Source organism: Megascapheus bottae, chromosome 1 (genome assembly GCF_031878675.1).
Source record: "Megascapheus bottae isolate mThoBot1 chromosome 1, mThoBot2.hap1, whole genome shotgun sequence".
NCBI lineage: Eukaryota > Metazoa > Chordata > Mammalia > Rodentia > Geomyidae > Megascapheus > Megascapheus bottae.
This window is the reverse complement of record NC_143509.1, coordinates 65,998,154-66,014,731: the sequence shown is the minus strand read 5'-3', so window position 1 is coordinate 66,014,731 and position 16,578 is coordinate 65,998,154. Positions and strand designations below refer to the sequence as shown.

General features: G+C 40.5%; 1 protein-coding gene across 1 annotated transcript in view; it reads left to right on the top strand.

Moving 5' to 3' along the window:
* The window catches only part of Cd96 (CD96 molecule), a 36,392-nt gene extending 20,223 nt beyond the window's left edge, over nt 1–16,169 (top strand). The window contains 1 exon segment of the mRNA XM_090330907.1: nt 16,091–16,169. Within this exon segment, the coding sequence (XP_090187033.1) occupies nt 16,091–16,117 (27 nt within the window). The 3' untranslated portion in view covers nt 16,118–16,169.
* The last annotated feature ends 409 nt before the right edge of the window (nt 16,170–16,578 follow it).

Sequence of the window (16,578 nt, the reverse complement as noted above, 5' to 3'; positions counted from 1 at the left end):
ATCTGTTCTCTAGAGTGAGGCCAGTTGGTCCTAGCCTTGGTTCCCCTGAGGCCCTTTAGAAACTGGCCCAGCCAGAGCCCAAGCTCAGACAGATTGAATTAGATCCTCTAGAGGAGCTTATTGTATATCAGTAGATTTCAAAACAATTCAGTTGAGAATATTGAGTTATACTAATGGTATATAGAGATTTAACCAGTCCTTTACTCTTAGCTTCTCATAATCTTCTTTTCACTGAGAAGTTGCTCAGCACATTTACTAATACTGACCTTCATTGTGGCCCACAAAGAACTTGTTCAAGCAGATGCTGAGTAGGTGAGAACATGAAGGCTTTTCATAGACTTATAACCAGTGCCCTAAATAAATTCTTATGTGTAATCTTAGCTACTCAGGAGGCTGAGATCTGAGTTCAAAACCAGCCCAGGCACTGAAGTCCTTGAGACTCTTATCTCCAATTAACCACTAGAAAACCAGAAGTGGTGCTGTGGCTCCAAGGTGTTGGGTGGTAGCCTTAAGCTAAAGAGCTCAGAGACAGTGCCCAGGCCCAGAGTTCAAGCCCCATGACTGACACCCCCCCCCCAAAAAAATGATGTTTTTTTGAGGAGACTAATCAGACCTTTTCGAAAGGAATTCTGAAAAGAGAATATGGCTGTGATCCTGTGGTCTGTGAGAAGAATCACTAAGCAAAACTGATAGTCTCTCCACAGCACATCTTACCTAGCATTAACATTTTAGGACCTCCTAAATCAAAATTGGACCTTCCATTCACTTTCCCTTCCTGCCTCTCAAAGCCCAAACCAGATATGTAGCCTATAAATGGTTCTTTTTCTTTTCTTTTCTTTTCTTTTGCGAGTCCTGGGCCTTGAAATCAAGGCCTAAGCACTGTCCTTCGACTTTCGCATGGCTAGGGATCTACCACTTGAGCCATAGCACCACTTCTGGATTTTTCTATGTATGTGGTACTGAGGAATTGAACCCTGGTCTTTGGGTATGCTAGGCAAGCACTCAATCACTACACCAAACTCCTAGCCCCTATAAAGGGTTCTGACATGAAGGTTTGGAGAGAAGAATAAGCTTTCTATGTGTGCTAGGAAAGGCTGAAAGTGATTTTTTAATTAAAAAATCAAATGTAATGATACTTTCTCTGATAACAGGCTAAGAAAAATCTCTTAATTTTAATTCTTCATTCTTCTTCATTGTTTTACAATGGGGCCATACATCAAATCATGCTTCTGAAACACTGAGTGCAGAACTGGTGGAGCTGAATGTTCAATAACAGGCCATTATTTTCCTCACCAGGAGGATGATAGAACCCAGGAAACTACTCACCCAAGATCAGCATATCAGCAACTCTATTTATTTTTTTCATATATTTTATTGTAATTAATAGAAGGATTACATCATATTCGCCAGATAGAAGGTGCACTAATTCACAAACATTGATACCCTTTCTCATGTCTTGGTCCCCATTTCCCCCTCCACCCCCACCCCTCATCTTGTTTTCCCCCCTTCCCTATCCAATTTCAAATAACCAAATACATCCAATAAATCAGATAACAAAGTGAGATACTGTAACAGTATAAGATAACCAAGGGACACCAAAATGATGAGAGATAACATAGTACATTAAGGACAACAATCACTCATTGGCTTTTGTTTCTATATCCTAGAGGTTCTTTCATTTAGTGTCATACTATATGGCCTTATGTATCTAGGTTTTGCTCTATTGCAAATCTCTGCTAGGAGAGCCCAAGGTTCCTACTGATTATGACAAATGAGGGAAACCATTGAGCCTATGTTCCTTTGAGTCTGGCTTACTTCACTTAATATGATTTTTTCTAAGTCTTTCCATTTCCTTACAAATGGGGCGATGTCATTCTTTCTGATAGCAGCATAAAATTCCATTGTGTACAAATACCACACACATCTTGTTGATCCACTCATCAACTGAGGGACATCTGGGTTGGTTCCATATTTTTGCTATGGTAAATAGTGCTGCAATGAACATCGTTGTGCTACTGGATTTAGTATGTCCTTGTTTCTGGACAACTGGGTAAATGCCTAGTAGTGGAATTGCTGGGTCATAGGGGAGGTCTATGTTTAGTCTTTTGAGGCACTGCCATACTGCTTTTCATAGTGGTTGAATAAGTTTGCACTCCCACCAACAATGTAGTAGTGATCCTTCCTGGCCACATCCCCTCTAGCATCTGTTGTTATTAGTTTTCTTGATCCTGGCCATTCTAACTGGAGTGAGGTGGAATCTTAGAGTTGTTTTGATAGTAACTCTATTTAAAGAAAGAATTTGGCTAGGTACCATGGTGGATTCATCTCTTCTCCAGTCCAAATTCGTAATGTCGGCAAGACATTTTCTTACTGTTGTATAGTCAGGCCTGACACAATATTGAGTAGCTCTACCACAGTCAATGTTTTGGGAAAGAGTTTTGCTGTCTCCACCATTTGGTTGTCCTCCATTCCATGTCTCCTGCAGTGGTAAGATTAAGTCTCCTTTGATGCTGGAGAGCACCTAGTTCAGCATAGCTATTCTTGAATCCCTTGCCTTGTTGAGAGAGAGGACCAAGATAGAAGACCAAATAACAATTACCCAACCCATAAAACAAAACGTTACAGGCAGCTGTAAATAGGTCAATTGCCTGGTGACTGTGATCTTGTTTACAGTTTTAATGCTTCCTAAGGATACTGGAAATCTCTTTAATTATAACTGTCAAAGTCTAATTGCTTGGTTGTCTAATTATCTTACTGGCTTGCTAGAACAAGGTGTAATAAGGACACTGTGAGAAAGAAACAGGTGATAAACACAGCCCCAGAGAAATTCTGCAGGAATCTCCCCACCACAAACATCCCTGATCCTGCCAGGTTCAGCTGCTGTGAGAGACTACTGCCTGGCCCCACCAGCCAGGAGTACTTTTTGCCTGGTTCTCACAGGATTGGAGCTGAGCTGTGAACTCCGTGGTAGGCTCCTTCTTAACACAAAGACTCTTCGGGGGGGTAGCAATTTTAAGAGGAAAGAAATGTGAAAAATCTGTTTTATCCTATGGAGAAAATAAATATTAATAAGCAGAAGGCCTTGCTTTGGTATATAGAGGGGTTACAGTTACATTCGTCAGGTAGTGGATACATTATTTCTTCAACATTTATATCCCTTCCCATGTTCTTCTCCCAATTTCTCTCCCCCAATGCCCTCCCAATTTTTTAAAGCAAGGATAAAACCAAGGATGAGGATGTGAAATTACTTGTTTACAAAAATGAGGCAAAGAGAAAATTACTTCTTAAAACCTTTACTTCTTAAAACCTAAGAACATGGTTGTAGGCAATGGCTCACATCTATTATTCTAGCTACTCAGTATCGAAGTTCGAAGCCAGCCCTGGTAGGAAAGCCCATCAGATTGCATCTCCAATTAACCACCAATAGCCGGAAGTGGCGTGGTAGCTCAAGTGGTACAACACTAACCTTGAGCACAAAAGCTCAGAGACAGCACCCAGGACTTGAGTTCAAGCTCCAGGGTTGACAAAAATAAGTACCCCTAAGAGGATGACATGCTGGATTGTACATACCTTCTTCGACACAACAGGCAAAAAAAAAATCCCTGTTTTTAGTCATGATATTACTGCATTATTGTTGTAGACCACAAATATGATATCTTGAAAGAAAATTTAAAAACCCACAAAGCTTGTAAAGATGGCCACACTTTAACTTGCAATTTTCTGGATACAACATTCTTACTTTTCCTTTCTCTCTCTCTCTCTCTCTCTCTCTCTCTCTCTCTCTCTCTCTCTCTCTCTCTCTCTCTCTCTCTCTCTCTCTCTCTCTCTCCTCTCTAGGGGTTAGGCTTGATAATAAATGCTCCTCACTCTGAGATTCCATATGTGACCTACTGTAGAAGAGTTCAGAATGGACTGCCTCTAATTTCCCTGAACCTTACTTAGCACTATTCCCTCACTACCAAAGTTTGAGTGTCTTGGCACAATCATGAAACTATCCCATCTGGCTCCACCTTTCAAACCAAACTAAGACATGGAAAGAAATTTTCCATTTTAAATTACTCATGTGACCACGCTTTATCTGTTTTGTGTCATGATCTAACTGCCCCCATCAACATGTAAGCCATGACTGTGTCTCTTTTCTCACTAGATTCTTCCATGTTGGTTTTTAAAGTTTTTCACTCCTTTACTTTATGCTCTTACCACTATATCTGATTCTGTATCACTCTATCTACATTTTACTTGTTTCTTCTTTGAAATCCTTCCAGCTGATGCTTAGAAATACAAGACTTCACCTGTCTAATATATACCCAGGTTTTTATCTGCATAACAACTTTCTCATTTATTAAATGGACTGAATAGGTTGTGTTTGAACAGAATTTCATCCAGCCATTGACCTTTTTGAAATATATGTATGTATGTATATATGTATGTATATATAGTATGTATGTATATATTTATATACATAGAATTTTATTGTTGCTACTTAGATATTGTGCAGAGGGGTTACCATTTCATAAGTCAGGTAATGAGTACATTTCTTTTTTGGGACAATGTCACCCTTTCCTTCATTTTTCCCCAGTTTTCCCCTCCCATCCCTGCCCCAAATTTACACAGATCATTTTCCACATCGTGTATATTGAATAACATAGTTGCATTTTCTCTTCCTTTTCCTCCCCCTTTACATACTCCTTCTTTACACCCCTTAAAATAAAAAAGCAATAATAAACACTACCACCTTCAATAACAACAATAAATTTTTAACAAAAAAAGTGTTTCCATTTCCTGGAATTAGTTTTGATAAATAGTATTTTAACTGTTCAGAGGAGTTACACCTTTGGGCTCTTCCCTGAGGATATCCTACTTTAGTCTGATTGTGTGTGGATGCCTAGAATACTGTATCTATCATGAATGGAGATATTTTAGATTTAGCTTCCACATATGAGAGAAAACATGCACTGTGTACCTCTCTGAGCTTGGCTTAACTCACTTAGCATGATTTATTCTAAGTACATCCATATCCCTGCAAATGACATAATATTGTTCTTTCTAATGGCTATGTAAAATTTTATTTTATATAAGTACTGTACATATTTTATTGACCCACTCATCCATTTGGGCTGTTCATGTAACTTGGCTATTGTAAATAGAGCAGCAATGAATGGAGATGTGCAAGCATCTTTATCGTATCCTGACTTGTGATGAGTGGTATGGCTGGGTCATAGGGAAGTTCTATGTTTAGTTTTGTGAAGAACCTCCAAACTGCTTTCCAGAGTGGCTGTCCTAACTTACATTCCCACCAACAGAGTAGTAGGGTTCTTTTTTCCCACATCCCTCCAGCATTTGTTGTTCTTGAAGTTGGCCATTCTAACTGTAGTGAGATGGAATCTCCATGTTGTTTGGTTTTGTTCTTCCTTTATTAGCCACTGACCTTTTATGGGTACCACCTACATATCTTATAGTGGCACAAGCACGGAGCTATAATACAAATCTTTTAAGAATCTACGCTACAGCTAGAGGTAATGGTTTGTACCGAGCAGTTAGGACCTAAAGAAAGGATTGTGAGTTCCAAACCAGGCTGAACTTACCTTATCTTTCCATTGGTAAATCCACAGAATATATAAGTCAGAAACAATGCACGGCCTTGAGATGAATTTACAAATGTTCTCATCAACCCATCACCATGCCCTAAACCACTCACATCTTCCTAAGCCTTGCAACATTACCCCATTTCTCCTTTGCAGCACACTAGGAACCAGAGATTGCCTAGCTCCTTGCTGTTTCCAGCATCTCCCTTACATTGCTGCTGTGAATTTACTTTTCTTGGCACAAGGTCACATTTGTTGGTTTGTTCTCTATTCCTAAGCTATATATTTGACTGTCCCCAGGCTCAAAGACACTCTGTCTCTCTCCATAACCCTTTCAACTTTTAATAATTGTTCTGCCTTTCAAGTCCTTCATTCTACTTTTATTTGTCTGTTGTAGTCAATTTTTTTTAAATGCCCTTTCTTCCATTAGCAGCTTTGGTTTCCTCTGAAAGAAAGCATTGAGACAAGAATTTGAGTTAAACTAATTTACTGGAGAGACCATCATGGAAAACAAAAGAATAGCATTGAAAAAGTAAATGAACGAAGGGATAGATGATGAAGCCACTGTTACCCTGTGGGCTTAGAGATCCATTTCACTAGGGACTCTAGGAAATGGCATAAATCACACAATCAGTTATCTCAAAAGAAAGGCAAGGAAGCCAGGCTATTTACCTACCTACTCCCCAACCATCATTATCACAACTTCCTTCCAGTTTTCCCTTCTGGGGTATTAAGTTGGCTCTTACAATCCCAGTAAACCCTGCACCACCGGTCTTAAGCATACCCCACCATGTTTATAGGTAACCAGCAGGCAGATGGAGCAGTCACCAGCAAAACTGGTACAGAGAACCCATTTCTTCTCACCAGTTCACATGGGTCTCAGTCTGCTGTGCTAAGAAATTGGAATCACTTCAGCTTAACATGACATACTCAGCCACAACTCTGCGCTGGGTCTCAGATTCTGAGATAAAATGCCTTGGCTTTGAGGCACTTGAGATCTAGCAAGACAACAAAATCATTGGGGTATCCCCAGATACTTTTTTTTTTTGCCAGTCCTGGGCTTGAGCTCAGGGCCTGAGCACTGTCCTTGGATTTTCTCAAGGCTAGAGCTCTACCACTTGAGCCTCAGCACCACTTCCGGCTTTTTTCTATGTATGTGGTACCAAGGAATCAAACCCGGGTCTTCATGCATGCTAGGCAAGCACTTTAACCACTAGGCCAAACTCCCAGCCCCCAGATACTTTTTTTAATACGTAAGCAACCAAACAGATATCAAGTGTGTTTCTGGCACACTTTGGATTCACAGTTCTCCTTCTGCCACTCTCCACACACCCAGCCTCTAGGAATGAGTAAGAAGTTTTTCTTACAAGCCCTCTTCAAATCCCACATGTGCTCAATCATCACACTTCACTCAACGCAATATATCCTCTAGTTAACCTATCTGTATTTTCCATTACAAGGTGCACTTTCTGAGGAGTGAATATGATTTAGCCACCATTATTTACTAGATGTCTAGCATTCTGCCAGAGATACAATGAGCATTAAATAAATATTTGATGAGTAATGAAGAATTATTCTTTCAAGTCTTCATAAACACAGAGAGGGTGGGGGAGCTATCCATTAGTGCTACTGTGTTATTTGCCTTTAAACTAAGCCAGGAATTATCATGACTATGGAAAATGATACCATGGATGGCTTTGGAGGTGAATCAGAGATCAGAGGGAAGCTTTGAAAATCTATGGCCTCACATAGCAAGGACTTTATTCCTTGATTCTAAGCCAATTACTTGCTCCCAGGGAGGAATGGAAGCTGAACTGATTGTAGGAAAAATAATGGGGATCTTTACTTTGACATAGGGCTCTCAGGAGGTTGGATGTGCAATTCTAGTCCTATATTTTCTGAAAACAGTAGTTTCGATTCCTAAAACCTCCCTATCATAGAAACTGAGGGGAAAGTGAAAGAAAGAAGTGAAATTTCTGGTATATGAATGAATGATTTTGCTTAATCTTTTTGTAATCCATTTCCTGAACTAGTTTTTCCCACTGAGAAAACTTCTTACAAAGTTACATGAAAAAAACAAAGAGCCTTACTCTAGCATTGCTTTGGCAGTAACAGGCAAAGCAGGAGAAAAATGACAGTGGAAACCTTTGAACTTCAAACTTCTGGGCCATTCCATGTCTTCAATAGCTGTGACTTAGACTCACTTCCTAGATCCAACACTCACTGCTGTGCCCTTGAGCAATGACATCACATCCTCACAGAAATGGATTCTTTTCTACCCATTGCTGTTTAAAAACTTAAGTTAATGTATGACCAATTCTTACTTTAGCATATGGCTCCTATTAAATTGTCTGTAAATATTATAGCCGTTTCTATTGCTCTTATCTATTTTACTTAGCTGCTTTGTGGTCTTGTGACTTCATTCAAGCTTTTCAAAAGCTCTGGTAGAATAAGCACTCATTAATTCTCAAAACTTTCCTACTATGTATGGTGAAAGAACATTTCATTCTAGTTTCTTCTCATCTCAAGAGCATTATATGCCATAATCCTGGTGACAGTGAATGTCTTCATGAAATTGGACAGCTGCATGCAAATCAAGGCTCAGATTCTATGAAGTGGTTTAGGTGGTAGCATCAATCATTATCTAGTTACCTGTGTCTTTAAACTACTATCCCAAGTAGATAAACAGACATAAGCAATTTAGCAACTTTTCTGCTTTTAAACTCTGAGTTTCTTAGTGGGCTAATAGTTTAAATAATACAAATAATGTAGCATTGGAGCTTTTGGCAGGTGTTTATGTTTCTTATACTTAGAAGCTTGACATCCATGTTTATAAGTAATGTAAGCTCAGTATAAATTTAAAGCCATAAATTGCTTTCAAGAATCCTATTCAAACAGATACAGTTAGCCATAAGTGTGGCAGGTGTTATGAAAGTTTCTCCCGTCTCTCTTCTCTTAAAGATAAACATGCCAGTATAGAAGTTGGTTTTCTATTTCAACTGGAACTAAAATGGTGAAGTTGGTATTTTCAGGATCGAGTCCCCCAAGCACAACTTAAACAAAATGGAAGGGATCCACGGGTCTTTTTCATGATGCCGGCATGTCTCCATCTCAGCTCTCTCCTTCTTTTTCGTTTCCTCAGCTCTCTTCTGGCCCCACCATCTTCTCCCTCCTGAGCACTTGCTTTTTTTTTCTTGGGACTAGGCCCACAAAGTCAAGGTGCGTGCCCCAATGTGTCTGCCCCAGTTCCCTCCACACCAAACGGGAGCGGCTGCCTTGGGGCTCATGGATATTGGTGCCATCCAAACTAGCCACAACTTCTCGTCCAGCTCCACTTTCCAGAGGCTCCACGGGGAGTGGTACCCACACCGTCTCCTACCACACCTAGGCTCAACTCCCTGCCACCAAGGGGGCAGGTGGCATGTTGGATCAGATAGTACCCAGCACGAGCAGGGGCCAAGCGGAAATGTGTTTATGCCTCAGAAAACTGGGTTCCCTTATTGTGGGCATGGGTGTAGATAGGTATGGGGCACCTTTAAGTCTCCTTTCACCTGTATCCTGGGTCTCTTCTCTCTGTCCTCATTGTGTCTCCTCTTCAGCTCTCCTGAGGATGTCCCTAGAAGTCTATAAAATGATTTAGTTGAGCCACAAGGTGCATGCACAGTTGAGAGAGACTGCAATAAGTCTTGAGGGCTTATAATAATGAGGAAAGGCTGGCAACACCTCATGGTGTGATGTCTTTACCTTTCTGCTTCACTGGAGAGTTGGGGTGAGTCAGAAACAAGCAAAACGGATTATGAATATATTCCTTTCATACCCAGATACTTTCTGATCCTTTTTGGATTAGTCCACAAAGACAAATATATTATTTCCTGGAGCAATCCATATACCCTGTCCACCAATTACAGATCCTTAAGTGAAAGACTAACAGGTATTTTCAAGCATCATAAATGTTCCGTTTTCTCTTGATTCATTTCCTGTCTTTTCCTCCTGTGTTACAGATCTATTTTTTGCAGCCAGAAGAAATAGCCTGAGGGTTCAGGCTGTTCAGGACCCTTGGACTGGGACTTCACTGGGTCTTTCTGAGTAGATTAAAGCACCCAAAAGGATGCTAATGGAAGAAATATTTTTGTTTGCTCAAAGCTGTTGCAACAAGCAATCCAGAGGCTACAAAGCCTGCCACGATCTGGACAATTAAGATCTTGAAAGGAGGTCTGTTTGTCCCAAGACAGGTCTCCCTGAGGCTAGGATTATAAGCAATCCAAACTGCAGGACCAGATGTTTTCCCAGGATCTATTGGCATGCGCAGATGCCATATTGCCTGGTTGTCCTTCACATGTCGCCTGCCATACTCCGGTTGGCCTGGACAATCATGTCGAGATGAAACAGTAAAACCTTCCTGATGTCTGACTTACTTACCCTAATTTAAGGGCAGATAAATGGGAATTTTTATCACATTGTAAAAGCAGCCTGTTTTCACTCTCCTTTCTTGGATCATTTCTTACATCATTGAAAGATTTGTTTATCAAATGTTTCGGCATTAACCAGCTAGGATATCCCCTTCCCACCACTACCACCTCACCACAAGTAGGTACTTACAGACCAGGAAAGCTTTGAACTTGTCTCTGCTCTCTGTGGTGAGGACTGAATGTTCACGATGGCCATGAGCCAACTTCTCACTCCCTGGAGGAAGACCCCTCCAGAGCCAGTCTCCTCCCACTTCCAGAAAACTTGGTCCACCCTACCACCAAAAAGAGAGAAAGAGAGAGAGAGAGAGAGAGAGAGAGAGAGAGAGAGAGAGAGAGAGAGAGAGAGAGAGAGAGAGAGAGAGAGGCAGAGGCAGAGAGAGAGAGAGGCAGAGAGAGAGAGACAGAGAGAGAGCGATGTTCCTGGCAAAAGTTATATGGCAAAACAGAAGGTCGAGCCCCTCAGGTCTTGCCGCAGACCGACTCAGCGGGATTGCGGGGAGACCAAGTCTGGATTCACAGGTCAGGAATGGATTCGGCGATGACAGACAGACACAAACGCAAGGGAGGTTCGAAATCTGCTGCAAAGTTTTACTTGTTGAGTGTGAGATTATATACAGTCAAAGTAGGAGTAGTTTCTTTCAGTTGGCATAAGGTCAAAAGAGTACAATCACGTTTAAGAATGGTTACAGGGTACATTTTTCTGAGTAGAAAAGAAACTTCTCCCTTCATTCTAAGAAGCCATGGTTAATAAGTCAGACATTAAGGTTAGGCGTCATCCGCCTTGGCATTAATCACTATTAGCTTTGTTTACCATCTGTTTTCTAGTTCTTCCTATGATTCTGTTTCTAAGTTAGTAATTATTACCCTGTGCCAGGAATTGTAAAACCTTAAACCTAAGAGTCCATTGTTGCTTGTTCAGTTAGAGCACACCATGGTGCTCTAGCCCTTCTAATCCTTTCCCATGTGATTTATTAGGTACTTGTGACATTTACACAAGTAATGCAGACGCATTAAAGGCATATTCAGGTAAACTAACATTTATTACTAATTCAAAGATCATGTTTTCCGTTTAGTTTCTAATTCTGTCTTATTATTAGTAGAGTGCATTGAGGTCATCAAGGCTGCTGTGGATGTGTTTGCGCCAGAGTAGCCGGGCATGCACTTTTAGTTCCTGGAGCATCTAGTCACTCAATCAATTGTTTAGGCCAGTGGCTGGCACAGAATATTGCTGCCATACCATCAACTATCAGAAATGAAAAGAGTGATAAAAGAATCCCAGCACCCAGCATTATGAGTATTCCACGCATATGCCCCGGTCTCTGCCAGGAACCTCCAGGAGGCCTGATCACCATTGGTGCGAACCTCAGGACTGGCAGCCATTCAAGCTCTTTCTGCTCCATGCTGCGCAGACTCCACTGGAGTGGGTGTAGCAAGGTCTCACGTGTGTTTTCTCACAAGTGGAACAAAATGTAAGGCAATAAATAAGGGTGAAATATGGGCCCCAAAATGCCTCCAGAGTCATCCTTAAAAACCACCTGTGATATCATGGATTCGGCCCGATTGTCAGACCAAGGATGCTGACTTTTGTTTTGACATCACTATAAATGCAGCTAGTACTGTAGCCAGATAGAGGGAAAGAGCCAAAAGAAAAGTCCTCAAGTGCAAAGAAACCTGCCAAACTGAGAAAAAGATTATAGAATGCTTCCTTACTATGTAACTGAAATTGAAAAAGCCTGAAATACTATTTTGGCTCTTATATCTCAGAGATAAAGGGTTGATCACCACTTATTTTATATATATATACATACATAATTATAAATTTGGGAGCCAAAAGAGACAGGAATATTTTAAAGAAGGTGTCAATGGAAGCAAAAAATATGAACTATAGAGGAAGAGATGGAAATGTCACTGAATGAGATATATAAGGACAAAGAATAAAGTCTCTAGTGGAGAAAAAATTCCACATAAAAATGAATCTGTACACAAATGGAGAGACTGTTTGTAAATGGTTCCCCTGCCAAATGTTTTCATAATGATAAAAATGGAAATCCCACAAAAACATGAGAAGTGGTAGCATTGTGTGAGAAGTAATGCATCTACTACTTGATGAATGTAACTGTGACCCCTCTTTACATTATCCTGACAATAAAAAAAAATTTAAAGCAAAGCCCCTTGGAAAAGATGCTGCATCAATGAATGCAAGACAAATCATCTTTTAGTGGGCTACCTGGATGTACAATAAATGAATCACAAACATGCTTAAAAAAACACTGAATATGACCTTACCAACTTAAAAAAGGGTCAAAATATATATGGTTATTTGAAATAGGGAAGGGAACAAACAAGATGATTAGGAGGGGATGGGCAGAGGAAAAATGGGAGAACAATATGGGACGGGGTAACAATGTTCCAGAAGTAATGTACTTACTACCTGACAAATGTAACTGTAACCCCACCATACATCACCTCGACAATAAAATACAATTTAAAAAGTGAAATTGACATGAACAAAGGAGCTAAAAGATAGAAAAAATAATATAAATAAATATTCTCTTCCCCCCTCCAAACAAGAGTTCCTTTCCTATGCCCATGCATTCCTTCCTGGACCAATTAACTGAATATAAAAACTAGTCTTTGAGGCCAGGAGTTTGGCCTAGTGGTAGAGTGCTTGCCTAGCATGCACGAAGACCCAGGTTCGATTCCTTGGTACCACATACTTAGAAAAAGGCAGAAGTGGTGCTGAGGCTCAAGTGGTAGAGTTCTAGCCTTGAGAAAAATTCAAGGACAGTCCTCAGGCCCAGAGCTCAAGCCCAGGACTGGCAAAAAAAAAAAAAAAAAAAAAAAACTAGTCTTTGAGCCAGTCATGGTGGCTCATGCCAGTAATCCTAGCTACTTAAGAGGTTGAGATCTGAGGATCAAGCTTCAAAGCCAGCCTGGGCACAAAAGGACCTGAGACTCTTGTTTACAATTAACCTCTAGAAAATGGGAAGTGGGGCTGTGGCTCAAGGGTAGGACAGTAGTCTTGAACTGAAGAGCTCAGGGACAGTGCTCAGGCCCAGAATTCAAGCCCCATGACCCACAAAATAAATAAATAAGTCTTTGATACTTTATTGGATTAGATGAACTTAATTCTTTTCTTTAATAAAAATGTATATGCAGGAGGTCATGATTTGCTTTACTTTTTATTTTCTACAAAGGAAAATGACATAATTCTCTCTCTCTCTCTCTCTCTCTCTCTCTCTCTCTCTCTCTCTCTCTCTCTCGCTTTCTCGCTCACTCGCTTTTGCAGTGCTAGGAAATGAAACCTCGGACCTTGTTCTACACTAAGCTATATTCTTAGCCCTCAAATTTCATAATCACTACAGTTCTGCCACATGTATGTGTTCCCATTCTCTGGAAAAACAAGTCCTGTCTGAGCTGGCTTTACACCATGATTCTCTGAATCTCAGTCTCTGGCTTCACACCATGATCCTCCAAATCTCAGGCTCCTGAACAGTTTGGTTTATAGGCGTGAACCAGTAGCATCTGATACATACTTATATATAATCTATTCAGTTTACCTAACACTACTGCTTCAAATTAGTTCTGAATGCTCTCTGCTTTGTGAGGCTTCTGAGCATGGATTGGTAGTGTGGCAATAAAGGACACAAGCAATGTCTTCACCAGGAGGATTAAAAACAATACACACCAAGACCAACAGAGCACAAAGCAACATGTTTCACAGGTGGTCACTGTGATAACATAGGCCAGAAAAATCTCAGCATCCTTTCTGGGAGGGCAGACCTTCTCCTGAATCATTTTTTTCCTCTAAATTCGACATTTTAACAATAACTGAATCACAGAATCCCCACTATATTATCCATTTTAACTGACAAATTAAAAGTTTATGTAATTGAATGATGGTAGGTGCCAACTAATAGTTTGTTGGTTTTGTTCATTAGTGATACTTAAAAAAAAAAATACTATACTATTGCCAGGTGCCAATGCATCACACCTGTTATCCTAGCTACTCAGGAGGTTGAGATCTGAGGATCACAGTACAAAGCCAGCCATGACAGAAAAGTCCCCATGAGACACTGGTCTCCAATTAACCACTCAAAAATTGGAAGTGTCAGGGACAGTACCCAGGCCCTGAGTTCAAGCCCCATGACTGACCGAAACAACAAAAATAAAAATAGTACACCCTCACTGAGGGCATAGCTCAAAGAGTGGAGTAACTGTGAGGTCTAACAAATGAGAGGCCTTCACACAGCTGTAATCCCAGCCACCTTGGAGGTGGCAGAAAGAGGAGTGTGAGTTCAATACCAATCCAGACAGAGTTAGTGAGACCGGGTCTGAGAATCAAACTACTAACAAACTGGGTAGGGATGCAGCTCAAGCAGGAGGACACTGGCATAGCAAATGCAAGGTCCTGGTTTAATCCTCAGAAGGAGAGGTTTAAAAAATCAGTTCCTATGAACAAAAAGACCAGAGAGAACCAAGTCAAACAAAACTACATCCCAGGGATAAGCGAAAGGAAAAGACCATGGCTTGTCCTCCAAAATTTTTCACAGTAAAAGGCCAACCTGCTCTGAGAAGGCACTTCAAATCATTGCAAGAAGAGGTAGACTAGGAAAGAGGAACAAGAGGTTGATTTCAAGAATTACACTTAAAATACCTGCAGTGACTCAGTGTGAAGAGTGAAATCTCTACAGCACGGACCAGCAGAATGGACTCTGACATCCAACAAGAGCTCTTTTCCCTCACAATCTTTTCAAGAGGCATTCTGGCCACAGAATGCCCAACAACGTCCCTCTAAGAACCACTGAGGGTACAGTTTTCAAAAATATACCCAGGCTTTACATCTCCTTTTCCCTTGATTAATAAAGTAACCATTGAAACCTAAATACAAAATAAAAAACAAAAACAAACGAATGGGAAGCCCTCAGTGCAGTCAAATAGATTACCCTACAATAATAGCATAGTGCAATTCTGAAAATATCTGTTAAAGGTTATTTAGAACTATTTTTCTACTACACGAATAGGCAAATCACCCATATCTGATGTGCCCTTTATGCTCTCAAACAAGAGGCCAGTGAGAGGTCAGAATACCACCAGCACCCAAGGGGATTAGCTACCTACTCTGGCAGGTAATAACTTCCAAACTACCACAAAAAAAAACCTTCCAGATGAGTCCAGAAAGATGTGACCTCTGTGACTGGTGGTTTATTTTAATGTCCCACTACCACACACAGTATGTGGGGATTGTACAAAAAGTGGAAGTCAAATGATTTCTAAAAATGACTCACAGAAACCCAAATGGCAAAGCTTACGAATCTGTAGATCTTTTCAGGAAAAGTCCCCGGAGACAACATTCAACACAGCATGTATTCTCGGCAACTGCTAAAGCCAAGAGTCCTCCCAAGCCCCACGGGAGCTACTCTGGCACACTCTGTAGGAGGGATGCCAGATGCACACTTTCTTTCTCAGATCAGGAACAAAATAGCTCAGAAGTGGGAAGCTCAGAGTAGAAGCTTGGCTGAGCCTGTTTCAGAGTTGTCTGGTTGCTTACATATGTTCTTGGTTTGTAGCCACAGCTTCCCTGGATCAAACTGAATCCAGGTGGAAATGATCAGCTTCACCATTATCAATAAACAATGCTGATGACCTGGAATAATTTGCCTCCAAACCCCTCGAACCCATGATTACAAGGAAAAACACTATCGATGGGTTCATTTCCTGCTTTGACCATGAGTCAGTGTCTTAAAGGGGATTGAGCAAACAGCTCAGGTTTTAACTCCTAGTCTACTACTTTACTTCATAGAAGCTACCATTTTCTTAGACCAACCTTCCATTGTCATGTGTTGGTTGAACGTGATTGCACAAGCCTGTAGTCTCAGCTACTCAGATACTCAGGAGCTGAGACAGGAGAATGGCTTGAGTCTATAAGTATGAGGGCAATCTCACAACAAAACCAAACGAAAAAGTGTAAACTGATAATGTCATATCTTGATGCAGAAAGGGCTACATCAATCATGGTTTTTATCTGTCTTACAGGAATATACATTGCAAATGGAGAAATAATGAAAGTGGATTTTAAGAACGGAAGTCTGAATGGTGTATAGTAATAAATCAGCTTCATAAAACAAACTGATGGCTTAGAGATATGGCTGTCTCCAGTTCCCGAAAATAAAATACCTCATCAGAAAAGATTATGTTTCCCACTTTAAAAGATCATCAAGAGTTGCTCAAGACTGCCAAAATTCAGAATGAGTCTAGTTCTAATAAGTAAAATACTTATTTCTGTAACGTTTTAAAATCAGAAAACTCTTGACATATAGCAGGATCATTAGTTTCCAAACTAGAGAAGATTTTTAATAAATACAATTTCTTTGCTGGTACTAGGTAATTTTTAAAGTCAGGGCCCTTGAGTTAGTAAGCAAGTTCTCAACCACTTGAGCCACATCTCCAGCCTTTATGATTTCAGGTTATTTCACATATAATTTCTCACATTTATCATCCAGTGAGTCTTAGACCACAATCCT